The sequence below is a fragment of the Hylobates moloch genome, unplaced genomic scaffold (genome assembly GCF_009828535.3).
Source record: "Hylobates moloch isolate HMO894 unplaced genomic scaffold, HMol_V3 SCAFFOLD_5, whole genome shotgun sequence".
NCBI lineage: Eukaryota > Metazoa > Chordata > Mammalia > Primates > Hylobatidae > Hylobates > Hylobates moloch.
Genome location: NW_026652280.1, coordinates 82,374,374 through 82,396,705, shown reverse-complemented (window position 1 = coordinate 82,396,705; position 22,332 = coordinate 82,374,374). Strand labels below are relative to the sequence as shown.

The 22,332-nt window shown below is 38.6% G+C and overlaps 1 protein-coding gene across 1 annotated transcript; it reads right to left on the bottom strand.

The window, feature by feature from the left end:
• Nucleotides 1-3,825: 3,825 nt before the first annotated feature.
• SLC22A10 (solute carrier family 22 member 10) lies at nt 3,826-19,109 on the bottom strand. The gene is given in 10 exon segments (XM_058438830.1): nt 3,826-4,033; nt 4,502-4,610; nt 6,180-6,394; nt 9,095-9,210; nt 9,681-9,804; nt 10,998-11,166; nt 11,268-11,422; nt 17,652-17,755; nt 18,709-19,046; nt 19,049-19,109. Coding segments are annotated over 10 exon segments (1,599 nt in total).
• Between the last annotated feature and the right edge of the window lie 3,223 nt (nt 19,110-22,332).

Sequence of the window (22,332 nt, the reverse complement as noted above, 5' to 3'; positions counted from 1 at the left end):
ATCTGACAAAGGGCTAATATCCAGAATCTACAATGAACTCAAACCAATTTACAAGAAAAAGCAAACAACCCCATCAAAAAGTGGGCGAAGGACATGAACAGACATTTCTCGAAAGAAGACATTTATGCAGCCAAAAAACACATGAAAAAATGCTCATCATCACTGGCCATCAGAGAAATGCAAATCAAAACCACAATGAGATACCATCTCACACCAGTTAGAATGGCCATCATTAAAAAGTCAGGAAACAACAGGTGCTGGGGAGGATGTAGAGAAATAGGAACACTTTTACACTGTTGGTGGGACTGTAAACTAGTTCAACCATTGTGGAAGTCAGTGTGGCGATTCCTCAGGGATCTAGAAGTAGAAATACCATTTGACCCAGCCATCCCATTACTGGGTATATACCCAAAGGACTATAAATCATGCTGCTATAAAGACACATGCACACGTATGTTTATTGCGGCACTATTCACAATAGCAAAGACTTGGAACCAACCCAAATGTCCAACAACGATAGACTGGATTAAGAAAATGTGGCACATATACACCATGGAATACTATGCAGCCATAAAAAATGATGAGTTCATGTCCTTTGTAGGGACATGGATGAAACTGGAAACCATCATTCTCAGCAAACTATCACAAGGACAAAAAACCAAACACCGCATGTTCTCACTCATAGGTGGGAATTGAACAATGAAAACACGTGGACACAGGAAGGGGAACATCACACTCCGGGGACTGTTGTGGGATGGGGGAGGGGTGAGGGATAGCATTAGGAGATATACCTAATGCTAAATGACGAGTTAATGGGTGCAGCACACCAACATGGCACATGGATACATATGTAACAAACCTGCACATTGTGCACATGTACCCTAAAACTTAAAGTATAATAATAATAAAAAAAAGAAAAAAATTCCTGAGACAAAAGGAAATGGAAACACAACATACCAATACCTATGGGATACAGCAAAAGCCATTCTAAGAGGGAAGTTTATAGCATTAAATATCTACATCAAAAAATTTAAAGATCTCAAATAAACAACCTGGCATTAAACCTAAAGGAACTAAAAAAACAAAAACAAACTAAAACCAAAATTAGTAGAAGGAAATAATAAATGTCCGAGCAGAAATAAAAAAGACAAAAATACCAAAGATTAGAGAAACTAGTTTATTTTTTGAAAAGACAGACAACATCAACAAGACTTAGCTAGACTAAGAAAAAAGAGAGATGATGCAAATAAATAAAATTAGAGATGACGGAGGAGACATCACCACTGATATCACAAAAAGGATCCTTAGAGACTGTTACGAACAAATACAAACCAAAACATTAGAAAACAGAAAAAAAAAAAACAGAAAAATTCCTAGACACATACAAACCTACTAAGACTGAATCATGGAGAATTAGAAAACCCCAGCAGGCCAATAAAAAAATAAGGAAATTGAATCAATAATAAAAAGTCTCCCATTAAGGAAAAGCCCAGGACTTGATGCCTTCACAGGTGAATTCTACTAAACATTTAAAGAAGGAATTCTAAAATAGCAAAAATATACAAACGGAATTATATCAAACTAAAGAGCCTTTATGCAGCAAAGAAAACAATCAATGAAGTGAACAGACAGCCTGCAGAGTGAAATAAAATACAAACTATGCATCTAACAAGGGACTAATAACTAAAACACAAAAGGAATTCAAGAGTAAAAAACAAAGGGTGATTTGAAAGTGGGCAAAATATCTGAATAGACATTTCATAAAAGAAGACACATGAATGCCCAATAGGTATATGAAAAAATACTCAACATCACCAATCATTGATAAAATACAAATTAAAGCCACAATGAGACGTCATCTCACTCCAATTAGAATGACTATTACCAAAAAGTCATAAAATAACAAATGATAGTAAAGATGTAGAGAAAGAGGAATTTATACATGATTGGTAGAAATGCAAATTAGTACAGCCATTATGGAAAACAGTAGGAAGGTTCCTCAACAAATGAAAAGTTAGCCACCATAATATCCAGCAATCCCACTATTGAGTATATATCCAAAGGAAATGAAATTGGTATGTCAAAGAAATATTTGCATTCCAATTTTTATTGCAGCACTATTCACCATAGGCAAGATATGGAATTAACCTAAGTGTCCATCAACAGATAAGTAGATTTTGAAAAGATATATATATATATACACTCAGTGGAATATACTCACTGGAATACAATTTGGCCATAAAAAAGAATGAAATCCTGTCCACTTAACATGGAATTATGACATGTTAATGACAACATGGATTAACCATGTTAAGTGAAATAAGAGAAGCACATGACAAATGCTGCATGATCTCACTCATATATAGAATCTTTCAAAAGTTGATTTCATAGAAGTTGATAGTAGAATAGTGGTTGTCAGAGGCTAGGGAATGAAGAAGGTAGGGGGAGATAGGGACAGGTTCAACAGGTACAAAGCTACAGTTTGTTAGGAGAAAGAAGTTATAGGCCCGGCGCGGTGGCTCACGCCTGTAATCCCAGCACTTTGGGAGGCCGAGGTGGGTGGATCTCAAGGTCAGGAGATCGAGACCATCCTGGCTAACAGGGTGAAACCCTGTCTCTACTAAAAATACAAAAAATTAGCCGGGCATGGTGGCAGGCTACTCGGGAGGCTGAGGCAGGAGAATCACTATAATCCAGGAGGCAGAGGTTGCAGTGAGCCGGGATTGTGCCACTGTACTCCAGCCTGGGCAAAAGAATGAGACTCTGTCTAAAAAAAAAAAAAAAAAAAAAAATTCTAGTGTTCTATGGCACAGTAGGGTGACCATAATTAACAATAATGTATTATATATTTCAAAAGAGCTAAAAGAAAGGATTTGAATGTTCTCACCACAAAAAACGATGTGTTTAAGTTTATAGATATGCTAATTACCATGATTTCTATGTATCAAAACGTCACACTGTTCCGCATAAATATGCGCAATTATTTTGAGTCAATTAAAAACAAAATAAAAGGCCAAGGCAGGGAGATTGCTTGAGCACAGGAGTTCAAGACCAGCCTGGGCAACATGGTGAAACCCAATCTCTACTAAAAACACAAAAATTTAGCCATGTGTAGAGGCGTGTGCCAGCTACTCGAGAGGCAGAGGTGGGAGAATCACCTGAGCCCAGGAACTTGAGGCTTCAGTAAGCTGTGATTGCACCACTGCACTCCAGACTGGATGACAGAGGAGACCCTATCTTTAAATATACAAATAAAATAAAACTGAAAAATTAAAATTAAAAATAAAAATACTTTTTCCTAGTTTCTTATTTTCTCTATCCTCAAATCTTCTATTACTCATGGCAGCAAGATTGACTGAATTTCACAGGCAACTAAACAAGAGTTATCTCCTTTATTATCTTTTCAAGGAGAATCTTTAACTCTTTGTGATGTTTCTGAACATTCTTCCTTCACTATTTTATTTCCTTCCCCACCATATCCCAAGCTCTATGAATCCAAGAATCATTAAATACCATCATGAGTGTGTGTCTTTCATGAGGAAAAGTAGTATGTGCCATCATAACATAGCTCATTTTTATCTGTTTATCACTAAAACTACCAATGAGGGTGTCTCTGTAATCTAGAGTTGGAACTCAGATTGGAGTTCCAACTCCAATGGATAGAGCTGGCCCTGCTGCTAATGAAAGGCAATGGCCCAAGTGGAAGTAGCTCAGGAAAGGCTAAGCTTTCACAATAATCTCAAGGATACACATGGAGTTTTTCATTTCTTATCACGGATATAGAAACGATATATGCTTCTCACAGGACATGGCTAGAAGATTCACTCACTGATTTTCCACATCCTTGATGGTGTCAGGCAAAGGCAGATTCTTGGTTTCTGGTAGGAGGAAGACAACAAGGCCACCAATGATGGGGAAGATTCCATAAATGATCCATGGCAAAGTGGTAAAAAATACCGTTAAGGTCATCAAGAGGGGAGCCAGTGCTGCTCCAATCCTACTAGCCATTAAATCTATTCCTGAAGCTCTTGCCCTACAGATAAATAATAATACATGATAATCAGAAAAAAATCTACACATGCAATTTGTGACATATTATTTTGACTTGACTGCAGAAGACAATAAAACACAATCATTAGGTACATGGGCAAACAGCTGCTTTTGAGATTTTCTCTATGATTTTCTAGCTGTTTTTAATCAGGTTCAGTGTGAGTTAAGACTCTTTTTCATCATTTTAAACAGACAGTTACGCATTATACCTACCCTGATGAGTGGTCCAAAAGATTAGTGAGATGATGCATTAAAATACTGCCTAGCACAATAGATGGTGCAAAGTCAGCTTGCAATAAACATTGGCCATAATTTTTGTTAGTGTATTATTAGTATTATAAATGATTGCTTTTAAAATAATAAACAAGTCTTAGGTTTATTCCCTCAGTAAGTACTGTTTAGTGGGAAATTCTTATTTTGGGCTCAGGTGGGGCATCTGTATCTCTTATACCTGAGAACAGTGGGGATGAGTTCAATGAAGTGAACAGCAACACTGGAAAAAGTAGCAGAAGAACAGCCGATTCCCAGACATGCCAAAGCCACACGCAGGGTCTGCATTTCTGGCAAAAGGAAGAGACCAGTGAGACTCTTATATCTGGGCTGAAGGAAGCAACATCCACCAAACTTAATTTAAAAACAACCTATCGAGTATTTGCATGTTTGAAAAATACTGTAGAAAATTGAATAGTGCCAGAGAACAACCAGAGGTTGATAAGCTGAGAAATTGTCAGCTTAGAATTATCAATATAGGTGGCAAAAAGTGCATAATATTATCTTCATTAATGCAGGAAATCTCTCTGTATATCTAAGATTTTTCAGAGAGGGAGAAGAAACGATGAGTCTAGCTGAAATTTTTTTCTTAATTTTTCTGTCCAGTATTCGCTATGCCCATTCTATAGAAGGTAGAACCATCATGTGGACAATTATTGAGGAGTCTGAGACTCAGCACTATACTTGAGAACTTTACAATTAAAGTGCAGAATTTAAAGGGACCAGCATCCTAGATTTCCCAGAGATGAAGGGGTTTTAGTGATGTGAAATTTTTATTGATAAAACCAAGAAAGTCCCAGGTAAATCTGGATAACTCAGTCAATCTAGTACAGATACAGTATTGTCATGGAGTTGGTATTGCACAGGAGACTAAGGAAAAAACTCCTTTGTTAGTGGGCAGAGTAGAGAGGCTAGATCCAGAATGATAATAGGCATAAGGAACCAAGAAATGGAACTTCTGCTTGGGGAAAAATAAATTCAGAATTTTGGAAAGCATTAAAAGAAAGTTTCAGAGAAAGTTTTCTGCCTAATATAGAAAGAAAGATAATTATAGATTTATAAGATAGAAAGTGCTCAATGTAAGTCAGGAAATATACATTATTGATAATATTCAGGAAGAGGAATCGAGTTCCCCAATCTATTATGCGGTTAAAATACATTCTTGTTTTGGGAAGCAGGGAAGGCATAGTGCCTACTAAGTTTCCCCTAATCATTACATAAAATCATTGTATTAACTTATAAAACAGTCTAACAGGGAGTGAAATAGGCTTTTAATCTGCCTAGTTTATTGTCCCTACCATAGATTCTTTCTCTGCTTGTAAACAAAGGATTTCTATTTCATTAAAGTCAAAAAGGTTTCCCCTAATCAAGGGCTGCAGTCATGGTGACTTAACATCACACCCAAGTGTGGCTACACGGATATCAGTGAGTAGACTGGTCACTGAAGACACAGTAATGAGGAAGAACCTAGACAGAGCCCACACAAAGGAAGCAATAATATCGTGTCCTCAAATGGGATATAATTGCAAGGCCTAGACATGCCATGCTTGTTATCAAAAGTGTAATTAACCAAAGGGCACGTGATCAATTGATCTCCTAGAGAAACTGTCAGGAATGAATGTCACCACTATCCAGCTACTTCCAGAGTTGATGAAGATAAATACACATCTGAGCTGCCCCTGGCTCTTTTCTCAATTATTAGCCAAATTTGTGTTACACGCTCATATTGCTTTGAGGGAATATGTAGCCTTTAAATGGCACCCCTCTTTATTCCCGGTTTTAGGCAAGTGTGGCCAATACAATTCCTGAAGAACAAAGAGAAGACATTTTCTTTCCCCCAAAGTCCAGTCTTCTCTCACCTTTGGGCACAAACGTGTTGGCCAAAATGGAAAGGCCCACCAGGAACATGAACAATATCTGGCTTATTCGACGGCCCATATGATTCAGTGTCAAAAGAGCAAGACATCGAACTATGAGAGCGACAGCTCCATAAAGTACCTGCAACAGGAAAATATTGCTCCCCACATGCTGAAGATTGACCATGGTACCATAAAAAGGTATTGTGTTTGCAAATCTGTGGTGAACAAAATAGAAAAGACACATGTCATAAGGTTTAGAGCCTATGTCTGGCAGTCGATTACCATATTGGCCCAGGCAGTCATTGGTCAGTGTTAAGGAATAAAGGCTCGGTACGATTTGTAGAGTACTTTGTTTTAAAGATGGTGATCTTAGAGCTATCATGAATAATTGCATGACATTACATAAGAACAGGACTCCTGTCAGTCATTCTTTTGTCCAAGTTCCCAAGCAGATAGTTGATAATGACAGGGAAATTTAACCTGAATCAGTCATCAAACTCAATGGTATATAAGAATTGAACACAGAAGAATTAAAGCTTGAAAATTAGGGAAATAATTCCTTTTCTGAGAGCTGTCAGTATGCTGTAAGTGCTCTCTCTCTTCTCCTCAATGCTGCTACTATGAAGAACTTTCCCTTTGCTAGAGAGTAAGGCTCCAAAAAGACTACGTGCCTGGCAGCACTGTCTGGGAGCACAGCGTTCTGGTGCCTGACACAATTCTAAGAAATTTAAGGTGAGAAACAGTGGCTATCTCCTGAGGGGTCAGAGCAGATACGGAGAATATGATGAGTGAATAAGCACACTGTATGGACACAGAGGCAGGGATACACGTGTTTCTCTCATAGACCATCTGTGGGCTCTTTCCAAGTAAGAGCTGACCAGGAGCCATTTTAAGTCAAAAAATAACCATTCAACCACTCTATGTCTTTAATTGCAGAATTTAATCCATTTACATTTAAGGTAATTATTGATAGGTAAGGGCTTAACACTGCCATTTTGTTACTTGTTTTCTACTTGTTTTGTAGACTTTTTACCCCTTTGTTTCAGTTTTACAGTTTTTATTTGTGGTTTTCTCTTGTATCTTTGGTTCTTTGTGTTTTAATTTTAGCATATCTATGATAGGTTTTTGCTTTGCAGTTACCACAGGCATATAAAAAACATTATATAGTTATAATAAGAAGTTATTTTAAATGATAACACGTTGATACTGATCGCAAAGAAAAGAGAAGAAACAAACAAAAAAATATGGTACAGTTCAATGCAGAGGATGCCTGAGGAGGATGTTTCTCACTAAAGAGGTTCATATCTCATTTCCCAGAGCTAAGAAAAAGTGTCAGAATCCAGGCAAACAAATCGACACCAATTTCACCATAGGAAATAAAATCAAAGGTTCTTCAATATACCCAGAAAGCATCTAAGGAGAACTAGTCCACATTAATGATCTATCACACCGAAAAAGAGCTAGCTTTAGATGTTATGGCAGAAGAAACCACCATAGATCATAGCAATTCCAAGCAAGTAAGTCCTTCTCTGACCATTATCTCTACTTTTTTGTCCCACTCTGACTGTCTAGGATTCGGAAGCCAGAGTCTGTAATGTAGTGGATAGGGGAAAAGTGATAAAGCACAATGCAATTAAATGAAGTAGCCACCTATAGGATATGCCTAGGAAGAGGTAAACTGTATAATTTAATAGTACTGTCTTCAGCTTGGAAGTGGACATACACTCTCCTGTAACACTTTTTATAAGTTTTCAAAAATTTAGAATTTAAAATATTTCCTACTGACACTACCAAAGTAAGTACTTACATATCCCCGAGAGACAATGTACAAAATTGCCTACAGAAGCCCTTGTGTGAACACCCCCAATTGGAAATAAGCAAAAGTCCACCAACAATGAAGTAGGTAAAGAAATTGTTCTGTATTCATCTATTGGAATACTGAAACACTGGGAAGGAGAACAACCTACTATTACAAGCAACAGCACTGATAAATCTTGAAGGAATAAAGTTGAGGAAAAGGAGCCTGTGACAAACAGAGCCATGTTATCTTTTACATTTTGTAAAGGTCAAAATCAGGCAATAATCCTTCATGGTGATGGAGCCAGAACTGTTCTTAAGTTATTTTTGGCAGGGGCAGTTTTTATCGCTGTAGATGATGCACAAGGAGGCCTTCCAAGGTTTTTCTACATCTGGATTTTGATTACATGTTCTTTTTTCTTTGTTTCTTTTTTTTCTTTTGAGACAGAGTCTCACTCTTTCACCCAGGCTGGAGTACAGTGGCACAATCTTGGCTCACTGCAACCTTCACCTCCCAGGTTCAAGCAATTCTTATGCCTCAACCTCCTGAGTAGCTGAGACAACAGCTGAGCACCACCACTCCTGTCTAATTTTTGTATTTTTTAGTAGAGATGGGGTTTCACCATGTTGGCCAGGCTGGTCTCGAACTCCTGACCTCAGGTGATCCACCTGCCTCAGCCTTCTAGTGTTGGGATTACAGGCATGAGCCATCACACCTGGCTTGATTACATTTTTTATGTATCAAAATATTCATGGAGTTGTATACATTCATAATCTGTGCACATTACTAAGATTTGTTTCAAGTAGAATTGAAAAAATAAAGAAAATTAAACAACACAATTTACCTCAGCATCAATCACCAATGATGAGATTGATAGGATGATAGGGCTGACTCCTCATTGTGTAACCAGTCCGTGTGAGTCTACATAACCCTCTGCCTCTCTTCAAATGTAGCAGTTATCTGTGTATTTTCTTCATTTTTTATCTACAAATCAGTCCTACACACACACACACACACACACACACACACACATACACTGCTGTTGTAACCTTTGAAATAAGAAAGCGATTCATGTCATCACACTTTTAATGCCCCTCATATACTATACGGAGCCTACCTCAAAAATACCAGGATACAGATCCTTTTACGCATACTGGGGTTGCGGAACAAGTCACACACAGTAGTTTTGGTCTGTGCTGCATCCAGCTCCTCCTGCATGGTGGATCTCACAACCTTCAATAATCAACATGTATCATTTATCAACATCGTCCCAGGCATTGTGGTGAGAACCGGCACTCAGTAGGACAAGAGAAATGTGTTCCCTTTCTCTTGAGTGTGATATATGATATGCAATTACAGGAGTGAAAGTGGTGTGAAGAAAAATGAAGAAGAACATTAAAGGAGCCTCCAGGAAATTATGCAGCAATAAAGACATTTGAAAATAAGGCCCCAAAGGGGTATAGTATATCCACAAGGATGCATAGGTTGTAGATTCAGATCAGGAAGTGAACTAAAGGAAGAGATAGTTACATAATTCCCAAAGCTGCTTTTATATGAGATGGCCTTGAAAAAATGAGAACCGAGCTTGTGTTCTCAGCTAGCTGCCCTTCTTAGAAGCAGTTAGTCTATCTCAACAAGGAGAAGGCAGATGTCAGCTTATGTCTTCCCTTCAACCCAGTAACCACCTTCCCTTTCCTACTCACCTCTATGTTCAGGGTTTCTTCAGCATTCTTTATTCCATTTGTTTGTGCAACTTTTCTAAGTGCCTTTAAGCCCTCATCTAGTTTATTGGTGATTATCAACCACCGAGCAGATTCCACCAGCCACCTGATAAAAGAAAAACACACAAGTGCAGTCATCTCTGTCTTTCTTATTAGTCATACGATTATTGGCTATGGATGCCTTTTGTCTTCCATTTATTATCCACCACTTGGTTGTATTGAAAACAGAAAGTCCTATTTTATTAGACAAATGCTAGGAAAATGTGACCATGATCCTGCAGTACACCTTCATGGTTTAGGAACACAGACTTTGGAGACAAATCACTTCTTTGTTTGATCACAGGAAAATTTTCAAAGAAGTCTGTGAAGCTTAAGCTTTAGGGTCCCTACATGCATAAGTTCTTTCCAAAGTTTGGCGTGAGTTCTAGCAAATTTATGTTCATGATATGTATCGTTTAAGAAAAATAAGTCTTCAACTTATGTAAGGTTAAAGCTGCTCGAAGGTTGGAAGTACTTCTGCCACTACCAGCTATGCTGGTAACTTACTATGCAAGTGAGTCACTCATTTACATCTGCTTCAGTTTCCTCATCAATAAAACAAAAACAGCAGTGCCATATTCCTTACTGGGTTGTTATGAAGATGAAATAAGATAATGGAAGAGTCTGACATGGATTATACTCTACTCTCTATCGGAATTCATCTCACTGTGTTAAATATATAGTAATATCTCAATATTCCAGTAATTTCTAACTGAATCTGATGCTTCCCTAGATTGGTTTCAAATGTAGAGATGAAATTAGCCACAAATAAATGTTTGTTAAAATTATCTAATGGAGGAGGAAGTGCTGAACACATGCTATAAATCACTCAGTCTGCCCAACTTTTAGTACTGGTGAAACGGTCCTGCACTATTGTCAAAGAGTTATATGAATACACTTGTGGTTTCTTCCAATTTCACCTATAAAAGTGAAAAGCATTATACATATCACCATAACTTGATTTATTTCAAGGCAAAAATGAATCAAAGATATTCTTTTTGAAACAGCTGAATCTATATGTTTGGTAAAAAAAAGATGGAATCATTCTATATCTACAATAAAAGTTTTTCCAATTTTATGTCACAACTCCCAGGCAGAAGAGCCATTGCTATTTACCATTGTTTCTCAAGCTGCACAGAGTGAATAGATGAGAACATGGGTCTAGGTACAGAAGTGGGAATAAGAAAATCAATATGTTCTTATTCAATATTCATTTTCATCCCAGGACCCCAAAGACAAAGAGAGAGAGAAAGCTCCTACCTTGAAAGAAAAAAGAAGACAAAGAAAGGTACAGACACCACCACGTGCAGGGTTTGCCAATCTCGGAAGACATAAGCCAAGCCTCCCAGTATTATCTGTCCAGTACTAAGGGCACCAGATGACAATATTACTACCAGGGCTTTAGAGTTAGGCCTTATCCACTCAGTAACTGAAAGAAAACCCATACAGCATTTAAGGTCAAATAGAGATGAAATTTCAAGTTCAAATTCAAGGCTCATAAAATAGAGAAGATCACAATTATTGACTTACTGAGCAAAGAATTATTTGATATAATGATCATGGAAGAAAAACCTGACAAGAAGCGTAGTACACAGTAAACAGGGAAGGTGGGAGCGAAGGCAGCACAGGTGTCAGTGATGGCAAGCTGGAGGAAACACCATCTGAGAATCAATCTTCGCCCAAACCTGAGAAACAGAGAGTCATGTTAGATTATGACAGCAATAATAATTTATGGTAAAAACTTAAGAAAATGAAAGCTCACTCTAAAATTTGATAATATTTTAACACATTATTTTGTGTACTTTAAATCCTGAAAGATCAAGAGCTAAACTGACACAGAAATATCCTCAGAAGTAACCCTCCCTGTTTATAATATACACTAACAATATCAAAATCAAAACTTCATCATTTAATAATAAGAAGGCCTCTGATACCAACAGATACTGTATAAAAGAAGCTACAATGTTGGAAATTGTAATATGTAATAAGTATCTACTACATTGACATATGAATCCAGCATAGTAGAGAGTCTACATTAGTATATGAAATACAAGAGAGCTAAATATGTATTTGGGTCTCTAAGACCATGCAGGCCAAGGCTAAACTTATGTATAAGATACATCAGTGGAGCAATGCATCAAAGTTTCTGTTGGGTTGCCTAAGAGGCTCTCATAAAGAAACTTGGACTCCCATTGTTGATCTGGGTTTATAGGCCTCTGTGTTCCATCTAGAACAAAATATAGGAGAGCCACAACCCAGACAGAGAAAAGTACAGAAACTTCTCACTGGAAAAAATATGTAGAAAGAAGAGTGAAGAGAGAGAGAAGGTGAAGGCCAAAAAGGGAAAGGAAATTTGGCATTTTACAGGATGTTTGTAAAGACAGGTCTTAAAGGAGACAACTTGGACTAAATGGGGTGTGCTTATTGTATATGCCCAGTAATATTAACAAACAAAGTTTTGGGTTGGGAACTGTTCTACATTTGAAATGGAACTCTAAATATATTTAAATAGTATCTAGAGGAGTGATATCAGCAAGATAGCTAAGTAGAGACTCCTGACACTCATTCCCCCCAACCCACACACTAATGAGGAAAAAACTAAGGCAACAAATAAACAGGTAAGATTTCACTAGAGTGTGGAAGGGAGAGCACTGGAATGCAGCGAGGGGGTGGAGACACACCTGTGGTGATTGGAAGTCCAGGAGGGCAGCATGGAGGTGCCCAGCCTCTGTAGCCACATCTTTCCCATCTGGATCAGATCTGCCTGGAGTTATGAGGAATTTCTCATTGTGGGGAAAAGTTAAGCAGAAGAACCCACCAGTCTCCATTGCCACCACAAACAGCAACAGTTCTTACCATAGGAGAATTTCACAGTCTGCACAAGTCCTGAGTCCAAAAGAGAGCTGCTGAAAATTTACCCAACTGCATTGCCCAGATTAGAAGCACAAAGTTTGTATTCCCCAGGTCACGCCTATCCGTCATGAGTCAAGCTGTTGCAGCATGGCACCATCTTGAGACCAGAGCCACCTCTGGAGTGCATCCTGCCCTGGGGGCCAGTAGCCACCGCACCTCTCCAGCACTGGAACTCTATCTTCATTCCGTGAAGCCCACATCAGTGACTGAACACCACAACCCCAGCAGTGCAGAGCCTGGGCTCAGAATCAGTGGTGACTCTGGTCCTACAAAGCAGAGAAACCAATCCCACCACCCTCATTTTCATCTGGAAAAGCAATCTGGCAATTCTGCCCAGGGCGAACCCACTGTTGAGCCAGCTAAACTGTGCATGCCCTTCCCCAAGGGGGAAAGGCCCTGAAACTTTATGCAACTAACAGCCTTCCAGCCAGGAAAGCCTGCTCCTATGCACCTCTTTCTAGAACCTGAGAACAGCTCCATGATGCCCCACCCCCTGCAGACAAGCCCTTGGTATGCCCAGTGGCCCTGCACCTGCAAACAGGATGTCAGAACAACTGAAAGCTTCCCTGGCACTCACACCTCCAGGCTGGCTGAGTAGCTGTGTGCCCATGTCCTGGGTCTGAGAAAACATTCCTACAGGACATTCTTGGACAGCAAGCCCCCAGGCTGATGAGTTACCATTGGTGCTGCTATGAGCTGATGTCCTGGGCCAGAAACACCCTTTAGGCCACACCCAGCAACATGCCCCAGGCCAGCTGAGCTTTGTGCACCTATGTTCTGGGCCCAAGAAATAGCTCTGCAGGCCACTCCTGGCCAGCTAGCTCCAAGGCTGGTAAGCAGCCAAGACAGCAGCCATAAGCTCACGTCTCAGACCACAGGAACAGCCCTGTGGGTCACCCCCAGCAGACACACCCAAGGTCAGCCAAGCAGGCAGGCATGACCCTAGGCTGGCTGAGTAGATTTGTGCATGGATTCCAGCCCTGAGAAACAGTTCTGGGCCCCCATCTAGAAGACATACACCCAGGTAAGCTGAGAAGTCATGCAAACAGATTCCAAGCCTAAGAAAGAGCCCAGTGGTCCACTCTTGGCAAATACAACTTGAAGCCAGCCAAGAAACTGTGTATCTGTGTCCCACGTCTGACAAACAGCCCTGTGGGGGACTACTGGCAGGCTTGCCACCAGCCTGGCAGAGCAACCTTATGTATGTGCTCCTGGCCAGAATAATAGCACCATAAGTCTAACTTGGCTTAACTTGGCCAAACCACCACGTGCATGCATGCACCCCAGACCTGAGAAAGAGCCTGGCAAGCCGACCCCCAGCAAAGCCTTACCACTACCATAACCAACTCTTGCAGCCTATGCCACTAAGACACTAGCACATGTCACTAGCCTAGGTTAAAGCTGAAGAAACTACACAGAAACTATACTACTGTGCCCACCTAGAACCAAAGCCTGACACACCCCATAAAACTGATGATACAAGACCCATTCATACAAACAAGCCTTTCCTTATGAAATCTCTTCATAAAATTGTAAGAGGCAACCTTTCCACTCAATCCAAAGAAATCAATGTAGAGACAAATCAAACATTGCAAAGGAAAGAAATTTGACACATTTAAAGGATCACAATAATTTTCCTGTAACCAGCCCCAATTATAGAGAAATATACAAAATGCCAGAAAATGAATTCAAAATAACAATATTAAAGAAACTCAGTGAGATACAAGAAACTATAGACAATTCAATATAATTACAAAAACAATACATTATTTGAATGAAAAATTTAACAAAGACATAGATACAAAAAAGAACCAAACAGAAATCCTACAGTTGAATATTCAATGAATGAAGTAAAAAAAAAAAAAAATGCAACTGACAGCTTTAACCATAGACTGGAACAAGCAGAAGTAATTTCTGAGCTTAAAGACAGTTTGCTAAAAATAATAGAGGCAGATGAAAGAAAAAAGAATTACAAAGAATGAAGAAAGCCTACAGAATGTATAAACACCAGTAAGTGAATAAATATTTGCATTATGAGAATTCTAGAAGAAGGGAAGGGATATATAGAAAATATATAGAAAATATGTTTTATGATATTTTATGATATTATAGCTGAAAATTTCCCAAGTCTTGTGATAAGGATGCATACCTTGGTACAAGAAGCTCAAAGAATGCCAAATAGCATCAACTCAAACAGGTCCCCTAGCAGGCACATTATAGTCAAATTTTCAAAAAAGCAAAGATAAAGAAAAAATACTAAAAGCCACAAGAAGAAAGCATTGAGTCACATATAAAGGAATTCCTATTAGACTAACAGCAAATTTCTGAGTGGAAACCTTGGAGGGCAGGAGAAAATTGGATAATATATCCAAAGTCCTGAAAGAAAAAATTGCCAGAAAAGAATATTATACCCAGAAAAATTCTTCTATGCTTCAGAAATGAAAGAACTATAAAATCTTTCACAGACAAGCAAAAACTACAGGAATTACCACCACAGAAACAGCAAAAAACATTCTCCAGGGAGTCTTACATCTTGAAGTAGAGAGATGGCAGTTACCATAATGAAAGCAAATAAAACTATAAAGTACTAGGAGAACCAATAAACGATAAAGACAGAAAGAGGAATCAAATCTAATCACCTCAGAAAAACACCCAACAAGCCTATCAACCAAAATAATAATAATAAATAAATAAATAATAAATTGAAAAAGCACCCAGGACCAAACAGAATCACAGCTGAATTCTACTAGAAGTACAAAGAAGATCTGGCAACATCCCTGCTGAAACTATTCCAAAAAATTAAGGAGGAGGGACTCCTCCCTAACTCATTCTATTAGGCCAGCTTCATCCTGATACCAAAACCTGGCAGAGATTACAAAAACAACAATAACAACAACAACAACAACAAAAAACCCACAAAAACTTCAAGCCAATATCTTTGGTGAATATCAATGCAAAAATCCTCAACAAAATACTGGCAAACCAAATCCAGCAGCATATCAGAAAAATTGTCCACCATGATCAAGTATGCTTTATCCCTGGGATGCAAGGTTGGTTCAATATTTGTAAATAAATATATGTGATTCATCACATAAACTCAACTAAAGACAAAGACCACACAATTATCTAAATAAATGAAGAAAAGGCTTTTGATAAAATTCAACAACGTTTCATGTTAAAAACTTTCAATAAAGTAGGTATTGAAGGAACATGCCTCAAAAGAGCAAGATCCATGTATGCCAAACCCACAACCAACATCTTATTGAATAAGCAACATCTTATTGTAAACTGGCACAAGACACCACTCCAATTCAGCACAGTATTGGAAGTCCTAACTAGGGCAATCAAGCAGGAGTAAGAAATAAAGAGCATCCAAATAGGAAGAGAGGAAGTCAAACTATCCCTGTTTGCAGATGATATGATACTGTATCTATAAAACCCCATAGTCTCAGCCCAAAAGCTTTTTAAGCTGATAAACAACTTCTGCAAGTCTCAGGATAGAATATCAATGTGCAAAAATTGCTAACATTCTTATACACCAATAACAGTCAAGCTGAGAGCCAAATAAGAAATGCAATCCCATTCGCAATTGCCACAAAAGAATAAAATACCTAGGAATACAGCTAACTAGGGAGGTGAAAGATCTCTACAGGAGAATTACAAAACACTACTCAAAAAAAAAAAAAATCAAAGATGACACACAAAAAAAATGGAAAAGCATTCCGTGCTCATAGGTAGAAAGAGTCCATGTTATAAAAATGGCTATACTGCCTTGATATGATTTGGCTGTGTCCCCACCCAAATCTCATCTTGAATTGTAGTTCCCATAATCCCCATGTGTTACGAGAGGGACCTGGTGAGAGGTAATTGAATCATGAAGGCATTACTTCCATGCTGGTTTCACTATAGTGAGTGAGTTCTCATGAGATCTGATAGTTTTATAAGGGGCTTTTACCCCCTTCACCCTCCACTTCTCTTTCCTGCCACCATGTGAAGAAGAATGTGTTTACTTCTCCTTCCACCATGATTGTAAGTTTCCTGAGATCTCCCCAGTCATGCTGAACTGTGAGTCAATTAAACCTCTTTTCTTTATAAATTACCCAGCCTCAGGCCGTTCTTCACAGCAGGGCGAGAGTGGACTAATACATGCCCAAAGCAATTTATAGATTTAATACTATTCCTATTAAACTACCATTGAGATTCTTCACAGAACTAAAAACTATTATTTTAAAATTCATATTGTTATGGTTTGGCTTTGTGTCCCCAACCAAATCTCACATTGAATTGTAATAATCCCCATGTGTCATGGGAGAGAGCCAGTGGGAGGTAATTGAATCATGGGGGCTGGTTTTTCCCGTGATGTTCTCCTGGTAGTGAGTAAGTCTCATGAGATCTGATGGTTTTATAAAGGGGAGTTCCCCTGCACATGCTTTCTTGTCTGCCACCATTCAAGACATGAATTTGCTCCTCATTCACCTTCCACCAAAATTGTGAGGCCTCCCAAGCCATGTGGAACTCTGAGTTGATTAAACCTCTCTCCTTTATAAATTACCCAGTCTCAGGTATGTCTTTATTAGCAGCATGAGAACAGACTAATACACCTACTCATTACAGTGGGGTAATTATGATAATGACAACCAGGCTGGGAGCCCACAAGCATTTAGCTCACAGAGTCCAGGAGGGACTTAACACAATATCCCTAGCCAAGGTCTACACACCATTTCATATATTTGTATTTTCAAGGAGGCTGAATTCTCTATCTTGATATTTGTGTATTCAGTATCCTATACAGAGACGCTGTTCAGAGATCTCTGTGGCAACAAAATGGCACTCACTAAACTCACTGTAATTCATTTCTGTATCTAGCTCTCTGGGGAACAAAGCAGCACCAACAGTGTAAATTGCATATTATAACTCAATAACACTTCTTTGTGAAAGAATTAATTGTAAGCTGATAAAAACACTCCAGAGTAGTGATAACCCTGATCTGGAGACACTCACCTGTCTGAGAAATGGCCACCTATGATGCCTCCCACCAGCATTCCAGTCAGAAGTAGGAACTGAACCACTGATTTCAGTGACTGATAATCACATACCAGGTCCCACTGGAAGAGAAGGAAGCCAATACAGCATAGCTTCACAGCAGCTTTTGACTTCTCATTGTTCACGTGCTGCAACAGTTTTCAGTGGACACACTCTCTAGCCTCTTTTTACTACATTTTCCTACCTATACCATTCAAGTCTTGGCTTAAGCATGGATTTCTCTGGAAATCCTCACCCAAAACCTTCCAGGTTATGTTAATGTCTGTCTTTATATTCATTCAGCTCTGCATACCTCAGTGGTTCTCAATTTTTGCCACACATTAAGGAGATTTTTTAAACCATTGATGCTAGTATGAAATCCACTCTGATTTGCTTCTGTAACATGTAGCCAAAGTAGGCAGATTTTTAAAATAACACAGATGTTTCCAATTTGCAACTTAGGCTGAGAACAAGTGACCAAGAAGAATATTTTTCTAATCATTAGTCTTCTCTTCAAGCTAGTTTTGTGATAGATGTATTTATATCTAGCTGGTTGAGTTCATTGCCTCAAATTCAGTGTAGGTGCCTGACAATTAAAAAATAAGTAGCCAGGCATGGTGGCTCACATCTGCAATCCCAGCACTTTTGGGTGGATCACCTGAAGTCAGGAGTTTGAGACCTGTCTGGCCAACATGGTGAAACCCTGTCTCTACTAAAAATACAAAGAAAAAAAATTAGCTGAGTGTCGTGGTGCATGTCTGTAATCCCAGCTAATTCAGAGGCTTAGGCAGGAGAATTGCTTGAACCTCGGAGGTGGAGGTTGCAGTGAGCTGAGATCTCACCATTGCACTCCAGCCTGGGCAACAAGAGTCAAACTCTATCTCAAAAAAAAAAAAAAAAAAGCAATCACTATTTGCCAAAAGAGTGGCTGAGTGCTGACTACAGTATCTACACAATAACTAGAGGCTTAAAGCATGTTTATGTTCTTCTAAACACCTAGATTGTGTATCCAGAACAGGTTAACAGGACCCTTTACCTTAGTCACAATGGTCGAAGGGAAGTAGCTTTGGTCATATACCCAGCCATCCACACAGGGTTCTGTGTCGGCCTCACTTGTGCTGTGGATAGTCCCATTCAGGTGAAGAAGCTGCCACTGGGGATGGACGAAGCGACGACACTTCTCTGGCCTCAGGTTTGAGTCTAGTGGGATGGAGATTCTCAGGAGGGCATCTTCACTAAGGATTCCAGTTTCATTATCAGATCCAGTATTATTGTCCAGGATGTGGACCCAGCAACGATGACCAGGAATGGCTGCAGCAAAGTTCTCCAGCAGTATATGAGGGATTAATACCATGAGAGAGGGAAGAATAAAACCAGATGAAGGATCTGAAATCTCCCAAGGCCTCCAACTTGACTCAAGAGCTCCTCAAAGGCCATTGATTGTGAAAACGTGACCCCCAAGAGGAGGCACAATTGCTTTATGGAGATAAGTTCAAAGGGAGAAAATATTTCCTTTTATTAATTCAAATTAAGCTTGTATTGATCCTTGCATCAATTTCTCATCCATGGGCCTGGACTCACCAGTGCAATAGATCCATAGTGGAAACAGCTTCCTCAGTTCTTTTGTGATCAGAAGGTAGATGTTATTTTGTAGTCATAGAGATCATTATTTCACAGAGATACTTCTACCTGTTGACTATAAAATCCGTTTAAAGGTTTACTCTCTAAATATGTTTGTCCTCAAGTGACTCATGAAATTTACATTGGACTTTGGCGTGTACATGTTCTCTAAATAAGCTAAAAGAAATCGGTTAAACAGTGTTGTTATTTCTAGGAAGTGAAATTTGAGAGACACAAAAGTAAACTGCTTTATAATTTTTCCATGAAAAGAACAGAAAGTCAGGGTTTTTCTCCTTTAGTACTGAATTTAGGTTAAAATGATGAATAAATGAAAATCCCTATTACCATGTTTTGCTTTTTAAAGCAAATTGGAATGTGATGCCATTACTATCTTTTGTTAACTGATATTATGCTTCAGGTTAAATCACATGAGGAACTCAGATAAATTTAAATTATATGAAATATAAATAGAGGAGAAACGCAGTGTTCAGCTCATATAGGAGTTTATTTCCTTGGGCTTATTTATTCATTTATATATAGCACATTGGAGGATCTTTTCCATGCTAGTTTCAGGAATCCAGATAAATTGCTTATTTTATTGTTATAAACTATGCCTCTATCTCTAGTGATGCTCCTCATTTTGAATTATATATTTTTTAACATTAACATGGCTATGCCAGGTTTCTTATAGTTTGCATGATATAACTTTCCCACCTTTTAGATTTTAAAGTGAAATGTTTTTTGAGATTATTATAGATTTACATGCAGTTGCAAGCAATAACACAAGGAGTAATCATATACTCATCACCCTGTTTCCTCTAATAGTAATATTTTACAAAACTGTAGTATAATATCATATCAACATCAAGATGCTAGTATGATACAATGTATTATAATACCAGGATCTTGATACTGATACAACCTACTGATTTTATTAATATTTCCCCAGTTGGTTTATCTGTATCTGTGTGTGTAGGCATATAGTACTATACAATTTTTTGTGTGTAATTTAGTGTGCCCATCATCACAATCAAGATAGTGAACAGTTACATCACAGATATCCCTCCTTCTAGGAGAATAATATGGTATATATCCTTCTCAGGTTGGCTTTTTAAAAATCAGAAACTCTACAGATATTCATCTAAGTTGCTGTATATATTAATACTTTGTTCCTTTTTACTGCTGAATATTATTCCATAGAATGTATATATAATTGTTTGGCTTTTTAAAATCAATGTTATTGTGCATATTTAAGATAAGCAACATGATGTTATAAGATATATATATATGTGTATATATATATAAAGATATATAGAGATATATAAAATGCTAACTATAGTGGAACCAATTAACCTATCTATCATCTCACCAACGGGAAAAGTTACCCATTCCCCCCTTTGGCAAAAGCACATATAATGTATTCATTTATCAAAAACACAATATACTGTTATTAATTACAGTTCTCCTGTTGTACATGAGACTCTTCAACTTGTTCATCCTACATATAGGCTACTTTGTATCCTTTGACTTACATCTCCCCACTTCTTCCCACCCCTCACACCCCAGCCCTTGTAAACACCATTCCATTCCCTATCTCTACCTACCTGACCATACTTGACCTTATTATTATTTTTTTTTTATTATTATACTTTAAGTCTGGGATACATGTGCAGAACGTGCAGGTTTGTTACGTAGCTATACATGTGCCATGGTGATTTGCTACACCCATCAACCCATCATCTACATTAGGTATTTCTCCTAATGCTATCCCTCCCCTAGCCTCCCACCCCCAGACAGGCCCCAGTGTGTGATATTCCCCTCCCCGCGTCCATGTGTTCTCACTGTTCAACTCCCACTTATGAGTGAGAACATGCAGTGTTTGGCTTTCTGTTCTTGTGTTAGTTTGCTGAGAATGATGGTCTCCAGCTTCATCCATGTCCCTGCAAAGGACACGAACTCATCTTTTTTATGGCTGCATAGTATTCCATGTTGTTTATGTGCCACATTTTCTTTATCCAGTCTATCACTGATGGGCATTTGGGTTGGTTCCAAGTCTTTGCTATTGTGAACAGTGCCACAATAAACATATGTGTGCATGTGTCATTATAGTAGAATGATTTATAATCCTTTGGGTATATACCCAGTAACAGGATTGCTGGGTCAAATGGTATTTCTAGTTCTAGATCCTTGAGGAGTCACCACACTGTCTTCCACAATGGTTGAACTAATTTACACTCCCACCAACATGTAAAAGCATTCCTACTTCTCCACATCCTCTTCAACATCTGATGTTTCCTGACTTTTTTTTTTTTATATACTTTAGATTTTAGGGTACATGTGCACAATGTGCAGGTTTGTTACATATGTATACATGTGCCATGTTGTTTTGCTGCACCCATTAACTCGTCATTTAGCATTAGGTATATCTCCTAATGCTGTCCCTCCCCCCTCCCCCCTCCCCCCACCCCACAACAGTCCTCCGAGTGTGATGTTCCCCTTCCTGTGTCCATGAGTTCTCATTGTTCAATTCCCACCTATGACTGAGAACATGCGGTGTTTGGTTTTTTGTCCTTGCGATAGTTTACTGAGAATGATGCTTTCCAGTTTCAGCCATGTCCCTACAAAGGACATGAACTCATCAGTTTTTATGGCTGCATAGTATTCCATGGTGTATATGTGCCACATTTTCTTAATCCAGTCTATGATTGTTGGACATTTGGGTTGGTTCCAACTCTTTGCTATTGTGAATAGTGCCACAATAAACATACGTGTGCATGTGTCTTTATAGCAGCATGATTTATAGTCCTTTGGGTATATACCCAGTAATGGGATGGCTGGGTCAAATGGTATTTCTAGTTCTAGATCCCTGAGGAATCGCTACACTGACTTCCACAATGGTTGAACTAGTTTACAGTCCCACCAACAGTGTAAAAGTGTTCCTATTTCTCCACATCCTCTCCAACACCTGTTGTTTCCTGACTTTTTAATGATGGCCATTCTAACTGCTGTGAGATGGTATCTCACTGTGGTTTTGATTTGC